General features: G+C 38.0%; 1 protein-coding gene across 3 annotated transcripts in view; it reads left to right on the top strand.

Annotated features, from left to right (window-relative positions):
* The window catches only part of LOC122656352 (probable LRR receptor-like serine/threonine-protein kinase At5g63710), a 31505-nt gene extending 19881 nt beyond the window's left edge, over window positions 1-11624 (top strand). For all 3 annotated transcript variants that reach the window (XM_043850831.1, XM_043850830.1, XM_043850829.1), the window contains 3 exons: window positions 1281-1622; window positions 6026-6420; window positions 11087-11624. In XM_043850831.1, the coding sequence (XP_043706766.1) occupies window positions 1281-1622; window positions 6026-6420; window positions 11087-11398 (1049 nt within the window). In that variant the 3' untranslated portion in view covers window positions 11399-11624. The remainder of the gene's footprint in view (window positions 1-1280; window positions 1623-6025; window positions 6421-11086) is intronic.
* The last annotated feature ends 997 nt before the right edge of the window (window positions 11625-12621 follow it).

The raw sequence follows: 12621 nt of genomic DNA, 5'->3' as shown, positions 1-12621 counted from the left end.
CATTTTCAGTATAGTTCATTCCTTAGGTGGTTATTTGACCTTATACTTTTAATACTCTGAAGTTGAATGATTATTTTGGCACTCCCTAAAGGGAGTATGAAAGTAATCATTTGAATGATTGTTTGGTTACCAAAAATTGAATAATTATTTGATATTTTGATCACATTCTAAATGAAGTATGGGTATGAATGTAAGCATTCATTGATCACACCCTGAAAGCGATCCTGTAGCTCCAATGCCATAGGAGTTTCCCAGGGAAGTCATGCCTACACTATAGGGACATTGATTGGGTCATGTTTATTCTCTATTCAGAAGAAAGGACCAATGTATCAGTAGGCATTATAGAAGTATTATGCAATCTGGGTTCACAGGATTATCCAAAACAAGATCCCTAGTATTGAATTTTCACAAGCTGCAATATTACAGTTCGATTGTTTTTCTTTATTGTGATTATGTTATTAGGAACTCTTAATTAACCGGTTACCTGTTGCATTCTTTGAGCATCTAACAACTCATTGGCTCAGTGAGTGTTACCTAATAAACTCTCTGACCTCTATATTAATCTAGTTTCTATTCTCATCTTCTCTACATTTTAAATGACCAAATTGTCTCATATAGTCATATACTTCAATGAAGAGAATAAGGAACCATTCGAGCCATACCTGGATCTTTTACAAGATTATTTTGATTCCTGACATATTTCAAGGTTGTTTACAAATTTTATTTTTTTTTTGGGGGGGGGGGGGGGCGGGTGTCCTAGGCATCACTATGCCTAGTGAAGTATAACACTTCACTATTTGCCACTTGGCAGTACATAGGTTTATCCATGTGATAGAGAACCCCACATACATCTCAATGGCAAAATTTTCATCCAAAGTAAGCAAGGAAAGTTTCTCAAACTCTGATTCAAAGTTTTAGTAAAATTACCAAAATGCCATCAAATGGAGATGAATATAAAATACAAAATGTCGTCTTTTGTAATTTTAGCTACTTCCTCTACCCATTTTAAACTGAAATTGTACCAACGAGATGCTTACCTGGTCCTCTATCACAAGGACTAACACATGTACTGCTGTGTGGCAAATAGTGAAGCGTTATACTTCACTAGACATAGTGACGGGAAAGAAAACCCTTTTTATAATCTGTAGATGATCTTTCTAAAATTGAAGAAGTAGAAGCAGAATTTGAATCCTTTTTCTTTTCTTTTCTTCTTTTTTTTTTTCCAAGAAATATCCTGAAGTTCTCCTGGAATGCACATCTTGTATTTTCTTTCAATTTAGGTGAAGATGAGTGCACATTTTGCTATGGACAATTGAGAAGATTTTCATGGCGTGAACTCCAACTTGCAACTGACAATTTCAGTGAAGGCAACGTTATTGGACAGGGGGGCTTTGGAAAAGTTTATAGAGGTGTTCTCTTGGACAATACAAAGGTTGCTGTGAAACGACTAACTGATTATCATAATCCCGGTGGAGAGGCTGCTTTTCAGAGGGAAGTAGAACTGATAAGTGTAGCAGTCCATCGAAATCTTCTTCGTTTGATTGGATTTTGTACAACCTCATCAGAGAGAATTCTTGTTTATCCATTCATGCAAAATCTCAGCGTTGCATATCGTTTACGAGGTATCCCCTTTATGAATTATAATATGAGCTTCAATGAGAACTAATTCTAATTTTCGATATGGTCATCTTAAGTTATATTTTGTTAGTGGAAGATGATTATCTCTATAGTCAAATTTTATCATTATGGTGGCTGGATTATTTTTCAGTTTCAGTTCCTGAAGGATATTCTTTTCAGAAAATAGATTCAGCAATCATGGCCTATGAACTTCAAGGAGGATGAAGTTTAGGATGCACCATGAAAATTTCAGGAAACATTCATAACACTACCAAAATGGCAAAACTTACTCATTGAAATATAGACTGAAAATATATTTATAATTTATTGTGGATCTCTAGTGAATATTTGAAAGAGATAGGAATGCATCTAAGGGACATATGGTCTCAACCTTGTTCTAACATTTATCAGTAATAATGTAGCACAAATGATCAGTCAAAGTTCTCAAGTCATAGAATCTGAGGGTTTATTAAAAAAGCACGATACCTGTACAGATATCTAACAACTTGTGTTGTTATGGGTAAGGATTTAAGTAATTGATCGTATCGGTCCAATAAGATCTGTTTTTGCCCTTACTGACACAATGCAGCATAAATACATAAACAAATCCTACATAGTACTGTATTGACTATATTAAATTGATACAGACCATTAAGGTATCAACACGGGCCAATGCACTCAATACCTGCCACCAATACTCAGAAATCCAAGTTTTTTAAATAAAACTCTTTCGTTCTTGGATTTTTTTTGCCAAAATCCAATTGCAGATCCCATCATACACAAAATGTGCATGACAATGACACCTTTTGATAATGACCTAATGATATGTCACTAATAATTTTTGAAAACCTTTTTATACTATTATCTTAATGAGCTTTTGGGAATAAGACAATGGGCAATTAAAAGAAGGTGCCAAGTTCTAAATACACTTATAGAGGTGTCATTTAGACACTCCTTTATATAAAATTATCATTGTTATACTACATTTTAGTCATATACTGCACGCCTAGGGTACCTAGGTGACGTCTAAGTGTGCTCCTTGTTGCCTAGGCGCCCCTCCAACGCCTTGGGTCACCTTGTCGTTGCGACACCTATGACAGGGACCCCAAATATCAGAGTGAGCTAAAGAAAATAAGGACCGACTCCTAGACACACTTGGAGAAGGAAATAGTACAATGATGCTTGCCAAGCTCACAAACTTCACACTCTATTAGAGAGATAGACTTCCAACTAGGGACCATATGCTGTAGTTTGGAAAGAGATAAATGCCCTATAACCTGTAATGCCAATGAAGTGGAGAAGCACCATTAGAAGTAATAGACACCATCATAGATGAAGGAGCAATGTCAAAGTAGTACAGGCCATCCTTCTCATGCCCTCTACTAATCGTCTTTTGTATCATGAGATCTTGAAATACACAATAGGAAGGATGAAAAAGTAAGAACAGTTAAAATGCTGTGTAAATTGACTGACAAATAAAAGGTTAACTGGTAATTAAGGAACATAAAGCACATGAGATAATGAAAGAGAGGAATAAAGAGAAATGGAACCATTAATAGAAGAACGATCTGCAAGAATAACTTGAGATGGACAATTAGACTTCTGAAAGGGAGAAAACATATTCGGCTTAACAATCATGTGAGAGGAAGAACCCGAATCAATGACCCCACCCCCAGGGAGTGGGAGATGAGGAAGCTAAACATGTGAGTATACTTGAGTGTGCCAATGTAGCAGTAGATGTGGAAGCAGATGTCTCAAGCTGCTGGATACATTTTAGTAGTTGATTAACCAACCCATCCCAAGACACCGAAGAAGATGGACCACCTACAGGTGAAGAGCCCTGATTGGTGTCATGGGATGACACCACTTCAATGCTCCTATCGGTCATTGATGTATTAGTAAACTGTCGTACCCACTGAGGCTTCCCATGTTTCACCCAACACTTCTCAGTTGTGTGATTAGTGCGACCACAATGTGTACACTGTTGGACAGACTGATCTTTTGTTGTTCGTCATGACCACCCATACCACATCCTCGTCCTTCCCCGGAACCATCATCTCTGACAGGAAAACCATAGCCACAACCAGGTCCACCACTACTAACAATGAAGGCAGAACAGTTATTGGAAGAGGAGATTGATTCAGGTTTAGAAATGAGAGGACACAATCTTTTGAATCCGACAATATGCCTCATTCATAGAGGGAATTTTCTCACCAGCAAGAATGACTCTAGACAGGCTGCAGGTCAGAGTCTAACCTGATAAATTTTGTCACCAAAAATTTAGCATGGTGTGATTTTAGAACTTTAATATTAGTAGACAGGGGCTGGTATATTAATTTCCCCCCACATGCCCTTGAGTACACTATAATAATCACCAATAGACTTGCCATTCTACTTAAAGGAGGAGAGGAAATTTTCTTAGAGATACTCTTGACATATTCCTAGAATAACTCTCCTTGAGATCATACCAGATACCCTTGGTTGTAGGGTGAAACATGACATTAGCAGCCACAGAAGGTTCCATACTATTCCACAGCCAGACTAGTAGTGTATCATTCTCACTCATCCATTTGTATTGTCCTTTGAACCTGCAAATGGTGGAGGAGGAAGCAAATAATTCATCTTTCTTTTTGCATTAATGTATACCTTAACAACCTATGCCTAGAGACGATAATTTGAAGAAACACTTAATTTGATAGAAGTGATTTGAACATTAACATCGTCCACAGAGGGCTTCGGATCAGCCATATTGATGAAGATAGGATAACTAGCAAGAAGAACTAGATGCAACAACAATATGTCGAACCAAGAGCAACTCAGAAGGCCACAAGGCAGAAGCAGAGTCAGTACAGATAACAGGGCAGAACCACAGGAGGATAGCACCTCAGAAAGTCAACAAATACCAATATACTACACGCAAACAGCAGCAACCACCAATACCAGCCAACCAGTCTTTCTGTAGAAGCAAGCAATAGCCTGCGATTTGAGAAATCACCAGTCAAATTGCAGGGAAAACAGAGAACTGAAACCGCATAGAGAAGGGAGACTCAGAATTGCCTGAAAATTTATCTATGAACTGATGTGTATGTAGAGAACACTGCTGTAAAATTGCAAGATGCCCAGACCAGCGGAAGAGGGTTTCTTGATAAAAATTTACTGAGAACTTTGCAAGAAGATGAGTCAAAACAAATCTGGTCATAAAAAGAGGCACCATAACATATTCACATAATCATCACAACTTCATATGCATGTAGGAAAGAAGAGCCAGATAGCCTATAAAATCTCCTTGCGCAGAGAGAAATCACCAGCACAGGAAAGAGAAAGCCCTGCGCAGGTAAGAAGAAGATTCTCGTGCGCAAATAGTCAACATCCACCAATATGGCAACAGTAACCGCAGGACATCAGCAGCAATCCATCCAAAGAAACAATCTTCAACTTAGGAAACCCTAGTTTTTCATAGTTGATAGTTCATCAACTAGGGTTTCAGAACAGACAAATACATCATAGGTTGCTGTGAACCACAATGGAGAAACCTTAAAAGAACACTCAGGGTAGAAACAATAGCACAGACACTGGATCTTAGTGCTCTGGTACCATGTTACAATACCAAAACGCTAGAACCAGCACTTGTCCAAGGAAGAGGAAGGAGGAGTACAAGGAGAGAGAGAGAACAAAGAGACAAGTATACCCCTGGTTATAATAAACCAGTACAGATATATACCCCTACACATACATACATCAAAGAAAGAATTCCTAAACTACCCCTACCAGTAGTAAACAAACATAACAGTCTTAACAATCTTCATATATATATATATATATTTATTTATTTATTTATTTATTTTTTATTTATTTATTTTTTTTTTGGGAGGGGGGGGGTAGTAGGAATTGTCGAAGTAGATTTTAGATGTACATGCTATTGTACATTTATGTTGGCTATAAAATTCCTTACCAAATCTATTTCCCTCTTTCTTACTTTGACTCTACCGAGATCTTCCATAACAGAAACTTATTTTTAAATTTTAAAACCTCCTTTATCTTTCTATTGTACAATTTAGTCAGTTTCAAGTAGTAAATTGGTTTTCTTCTCTAGAATAAACCACATCCGTGCTTGATGTTAGTTGCATTGGAATTTATGGACATTCTTGAGGTTGAGCTTGCTCTAAACAATCTCAAACAAATTGTTATCCATTATCCTAAAAAAATTATTATTGCTCACATGTTTCTTGGAAAGCTGTGTGCTAATCCATAGCATCAGTCAATCATGAAGTTTTATGTTCTTTTTTTTTTTTTTTTTTACACAAATGACAAAACAGCATGAGGAATAATCTTAAGATCTCTTTTATTATTGTAAATGTGAAGATTCCTACAATTTATTAGTAGGTTTTTGTTTTGGTCCTTGCTACAGATTTAAAGCCTGGGGAGAAAGGCTTGGACTGGCAGACAAGAAAACGTGTGGCTTTTGGTGCAGCCCATGGCTTGGAATATCTGCATGAGCACTGTAATCCTAAGATTATACACCGAGATCTGAAGGCTGCAAACATCCTTTTGGATGACAATTTTGAAGCAGTTCTCTGTGATTTCGGACTAGCAAAACTTGTTGATCCAAGATTGACTCATGTTACAACCCATGTTCGTGGAACCATGGGACATATTGCACCAGAGTATCTCTCCACGGGAAAATCATCAGAGAAAACTGATGTTTTTGGATATGGTATAACACTTTTGGAACTTGTAACTGGCCAACGTGCAATAGATTTCTCTCGGCTTGAAGAGGAAGAGGATGTTCTGCTACTTGATCATGTAAGATTTCTCAAGTTTTTCTTTTTTCCATCGCAATAAGAAAATTAACCTATGATCATGTATAATTTTTCAAATTTTTTTCTCACACCTTTCTTAAGCATATGAAAATTAACCTACAAAACCATTGCATATTTGGGATATTATCCTCATGTTTAGTGGATCATAGTTCATTAGTGTTTTGGGGGATATCTAGTGTTTGCAGTATGGGGATCTGTTTAACATCTCATCATAGAGGTCAGTATCATTTCAATAAGGTTTCAATGAAAGTTTGTGTTTTTGACATAGTGTCGAACACCAGGAAATACACTTTTTTCCTTTTTGGTCCAAGCTTAAAATACTTTTTTGTTTTTGCGAAAAAGGTCATCAAACATCAGATAGAAAAGGAATTCTGTCTTTTAGGAACATATTCCACCCGGAACTTATATGATTGGTGGTTATTCTCAACATCTTCAATACATTCAAAATTCCAACTCATGAGGTACTTATCCAGTCCCATACTAAATATTTGCATAAAGGCAAGTCCAGCACTTGTTGCTGTATTTTTGCTTTATCAGTTACTTTTCTCTAGTTGGCAATCATGTCAAAAGGTTATGAAGTTCTTTGTTTTTTCAAATACTCTTGGGAAGAAAATTATCCATGTGATATAGGGACAGATGACAGGTTTTTACAATTATCAGATGAAATACAACTTTAGCATGATAAGCGATATGGAGTATTTTCCCATACTAACCATCCAAGACAAGATTATGGTGCTTATAATGCCATAGGTCATTTTTTATGATATCTTAATCCATTAATATGGTTGTCAATATTTTAGCAATTTTAGTGACCACTTGATTTTTTCTCAATGATATATTGCTAGACTCTAAATAAAGGAATAGAAACTGATTTGATGAACCCTCCTTTTTTTTTGGGGAAAAAGGTGAGCAGATGAAGCCTCTGAAATGAAACTTCTTTACATAATGTTTACCAAGAGTGCATAGTTAGAATCTTAGGGAGTAGGGTTCCTCCATGACCTCCCTGTTCCTATAAACCAGCTATAATTGCCATGTGGCAGCTGAGTTAGTGACAAAACTCAGTGCACATAAAATCTGATTCATCATATATTCATGGGCTAAAGTAAAGGCCAATCTGACTTTTCCGCATAGCATTATATTTATTTGAAGCTTGTTTGATAAAGTCAACTCTGTTTGGCACTGTTTGAGTAACAAGGACTATTAAAAACAAGAGGGAAATCCCCAATGGTGCACCATAACATGAAGTGACCAATCCAGGGATTTCCCCATCTATCCAATGTTCAGAATACTAAAATCTTCTGACCCAAAAGAGGGGGGGTGGCTGGTGTGTATAAAGGTCATGGTCATGGGCACCCTTTCTCTCTGAGATTATCTTTATAGATAAATTTCAGCATTACTACGTTGTTGTCAGTTGGTAGTTAACACCCAATACCATATTTAGTGATGTCATTGTTACAAGGTTCTGGAAAACAGCAGATATTTTGTGGAACGACAATAATACTTCCACATTTCCTTCAGATAGTGAATGGTACAACTTCAAACGGCACAAAGATCAAGCTGGTTTAGATTCCCTTGTCAGTGACAACCAATCAGCCTTCATTGCCGGTAGAAACATGTCAGACAACATTCTCCTATGCAATGATTTGGTTCAGGGTTTTGAAAGAAAAGATAATTCTCCTGCTGTCCTCATGAAGATTGACATCCACAAGGCTTTGACTCCCTTAAATGGGATTATATTATTGGTGTTTTGAATAGAATGGGATTCTCTCCAGTGTTTGTCAATTGGATCTACCATTGCATCTCCACCCCCTAGTTCTCAATGCTTGTTAATGGTAGTCCAGCAGGCTTCTTCTCTTCTTCAGTTGGCATTAGACAAGGCTGCCCCCGGTCTCCTCTCCTTTTTACCTTAGCCCTGGAAGTACTTTCTGGAGAGATCCAGTGCAAGACTGATCAGCAGCTCATTTCTCCTATGCCCAAGTGCTAGAAGCTCAAGATCACCCATTTGCAGATGACCTTATGATCTTATCCAAAGCAAACATCCTTTCAGTTGAGACTATGATGGCTTGTTTGAATCAGTTGAAAATTATTCGGGTCTCAGAATCAATCCCCACAAATCAGCCTCTCTGATGCTGATAAAACCTTGCTTCAAGAGAAGACTTCCTCCCCCATTGGCCAACTTCCGGTTAAGTATCTAGGGCTGCCTCTAATTCTTGCAAGATTGACTGCTCACCACTATACCCCCATCCTTGATCTCATGTGCAAGAGGCTTTAGTTATGGAAAGGCAGGCTTATATCTTATGCAAGGCGCCTAGAGCTTATTAGATTTGTTCTCCATTCTTCGCATATCTACTACTCTGGTTTCTTTGGGCTGCCTAAATCCACCATCAAGGAAAATGAATATCTTTTGTATTCTTTTCTATGGAAAGGCAAACAAACATTGTTCCTCCATCCTATCAGTTGGGCATCTGTTTGCCTTCCTAAATCAGAGGGAGGTCTTGGTTTGCAAAGAATCAAAGAGGTAAATTCAGATAGAATTCTCAAATTTATCTGGAAGATCGCTGCTAGGAAAAAAGTATTTGGGTTGATTGGATATATGCGGGCCTGCTTAAGAATGACTCTATTTGGACGGTCCCCTCTTGTCGTGATGCTTCATGGATCTGGAGAAAATTCCTCAACATCAAGCCTTTAGCTCTTAGGATTGCAACTTGCAGGATTGATGATGGTTACTCTATCAAGCTGTGTTTAGACCATTGGCACCCTATGGGAGTCCTCCTAACCCTAGTCGGCTCCAGAGAGATTCATAGATTGGCCCTTCACAGGTACTCCTTAGTAGCAACCATCATTTACCAAGTTGGATGGATTCGTCTTCCCTCCCCCCTCTTTATAGAAATTTAGAATGCTCTCCCTTCCATTCCTAGAAGACCTTCCGGTTTTGGAGACATTGTCACTTTGTCCCCCTCTTCTACGGGCATCTTCAATACCAAGTCTTTTTGAGACCTTATCCGATTTCGCGGCCACGTTTGCCTTTGGAGAAAGCTTGTTTGGTTCAAATGCCACATTCCCCGCCATAGCTTTTGTGTCTGGAGAGCTCTCTCATATTGCCTCCCAACTTAGTTGTTTCTTCTACACCGACATATTCTCGTGTCCTCTTCTTGCTGTCTTTGCGGGAACGCCACTGAAGATGTTGATCACCTCTTCATCGAATGCGCCTTCTCCACATCCATTTGAGGAGGACTTCTGGAAAGATGTTGGCCTAGGAGGAAAAGAATTCTTCCCTTTAACAGAGAGTGGTTATGGGTGGACATGTCCTTTGCTGGAAATACGGTATGTGATATGATTGGGAAGCTTGCTTTCAGAGCGACCACATCCTCTATTTGGGTGGTGTACAACCTCAGGAGATGGACCTCCAACTCTAGATCTCTTCGTCAAATTTGGGATTCCATCTTTTTGAAGTCAATAGCAAAATTTCTAGGCCCTCCCCTAGTTGTATTACCTCCCCAAGGAATAGGCATATTGTTGTATCCTGGGGTCTTTCCTCCTCTTTGCTCTCCCCATCCCCTTGAGGGGTGCTTCTCTTGTATATAGCATTGTTTTTCTCTCTTGGCCCCTTGGAGGTTCCCTGTTTTTTGTCCTCCTTTGATAATGAAAATATTATTCACCCAAAAAAAAAAAGTTCATCAATATGATGTGCATGCTATTGATATTTCAGTTTTTCTTATTCCATCAAGCTCCTCTGATTAGCTTCTTTGTACAAATCAAAGACTTTTACACTGCTATGAAATGAGGAAATAAGAGATATGATTGTCCTCGTCATACATTAAAATTGAGCATGCTGGAAATAATAAACAGTAATAATTAATAATAAAAAAAAATTATGCATGTATTGATTCCTGTAAAAAACTGCAGACATAATCTGAACGTACCATTTTATATAAAAAAATATGATGCCACCACTAACACCTGCAGAAACTGCAAACATAATCTTCACTTGTCCCCATCATCTACCCAGCATATTGGGTTTTGTAGACACTATCTGAAACAATTTTTGATTGACAGAAGAATGGAAATACCATATGTTATTAGAGTGGGGATATTAAAATAAGGCATGATTATTCAATGGGAAAAGGCTCTTTGAGCCTAAGGCGTATACTGCGCCTTTTCACATGAAGTAGTATATTGTTTTTTTTAAGAAAGAGAAAAATGATTAAAAAAATAAATGTGAGAGGGTGTAGACGGTAGAGTAACCTGCTTGCTCAGAGAACTCTCTCCCTTGTTCAATTATTCTTTCTACCTTGTGCAGTAAAATTGTTGTCCTATTTTATGGTATGTAAAGGGCCTGCTTGGCCAACTAATCAATAAAATCCATCATAAAGTAATTTCACATTTTGCTTGAGCACAAACATGAGTTGACATGTTGAAATGTTGAGCCTGACTCACAAACAGTAGCAAGTTTTGGTTGCTGACAATTATATCCCAAAAAAATATAAATTTATATTAGTCAACACTCCATCCTCATTCTTACTGTAAAGTTTTGAGTGAGTTTAAATAGGTATATCCACTAGAAACTTTATGGTGAAGACTATAAAGTTTAAAAATTTTCCCAACCGCTTTATCATTGATTTTAAAGAACTATGTTTGCACACTGGCAGATCAAGAAGTTACAGAGGGAGAAAAGGCTCCATGACATTGTGGACAGCAACTTGAAGAGTTATTATGACCCCAAAGAAGTTGAGATTATTGTTCAAGTGGCACTATTATGCACTCAGAGCTCACCAGAAGACCGTCCAAAGATGGCAGAAGTGGTAAACATGCTACAAGGAGGGGGACTGGCTGAGAGATGGGCAGAATGGGAGCAACGTGAAGTGACCCATAATCAAGAGTATTCCGTTATTTACCAGTTTGCTTGGGCTGATGATTCAACACATGATCCGCAGGCCATCCAATTGTCTGCAGCTCGATAATAAGGGGTTCCCAAATATAAGATCAAACTAGTGTCATTCTTCAATCAGACTGAATAAACTCATGTCATCAGTCATCACAGAGGTAAAACATGTCTTTTCTTTTCCCTCTTGTAATCTCATCACGTACCATACAGAAGTGAGAAAAGTGTTATGACTGTTAACCTGTCAACAAATTCATACCACTGATTGTAGTTTTAAATATCGCAGAGGCCAACACAGGTTTATCAAATATCTGTCCTTGTTTTAAGTAAATATTGTAATCATCCTTCTCAAGGAGCTTTAGAGTTATATGCATGTTAATCGGAGAACCAATCCAAAACACAAATTTTGGAGGGTGAACTGTTCAAATTGCCCCTCACCCTCAAAGAAGCCCTTTATATATAGAATATCCATAAGTACAATAATACCCTGAAGGGTATGAATACACGAGAAAAATACAACAACATATATACTATATACAAGAAAGACAATAGAATCCTTCTTCATCTTAATACTTCCCCTCAAACTGATGTTGGGTGGACAACATAAGTTTGCCAACAAGATACTAATGTCGGGCTTAGGACATAGCTTTTGTAAAAAATGACAGCATTCTGATGAGCAGAAGCTATGTAGGGAAGAGAAATGAGGCTACTGAGGTATTTTTCTCAGATCAAGCGACAATCGACCTCAATATGTTTCGGACACTCATGAAACACATGATTTGTAGCAATGCAAAAACGCAAGTATTATCAGCATTGAGAGGGGCAGACTCCAAAAAAAAAGATAGATAAGTCACCAAATAAGCCTTGAATCCAAGAAATTTTACTACAAGTCGAAGACATTGAGTAATATTCAACCTCTGCAAAGGACTTGGAAGGTGTATGTTGTTTCTTACACTTCCAAGAAAGGAGGGAGTCACCAGAATACACAGCAGCTCATAGTAGAGTGTCGAGTGTCCAAAAATCCAGCCCAATCAGTGTAGGCGTGCAAGTGAAGGGAGAGTAAGAGAAGAAGAAACCTTGCAAGGGGGTACTTTGTAAATAACGAATAATTTGATGAACAACAGAAAGGTGCATGCAGCAAGGGGAGGAAACAAACTGGCGATATGTAGTGGGATCAGTAAGAGGCTCTCCTTCTTGCTGAGAATATTTGACAGTTAACTTACATAGCAGTATGCACCTTCTTATCATCACCCAAGTGAGTCAGCTTAATCAGATCCTGAGTATATTTGTGTTGGTTAACAA

Source organism: Telopea speciosissima, chromosome 3 (assembly GCF_018873765.1).
Source record: "Telopea speciosissima isolate NSW1024214 ecotype Mountain lineage chromosome 3, Tspe_v1, whole genome shotgun sequence".
Classification (NCBI taxonomy): domain Eukaryota; kingdom Viridiplantae; phylum Streptophyta; class Magnoliopsida; order Proteales; family Proteaceae; genus Telopea; species Telopea speciosissima.
The sequence above is the reverse complement of the archived record's forward strand: the minus strand, read 5'-3'. Positions and strand labels throughout refer to the sequence as shown.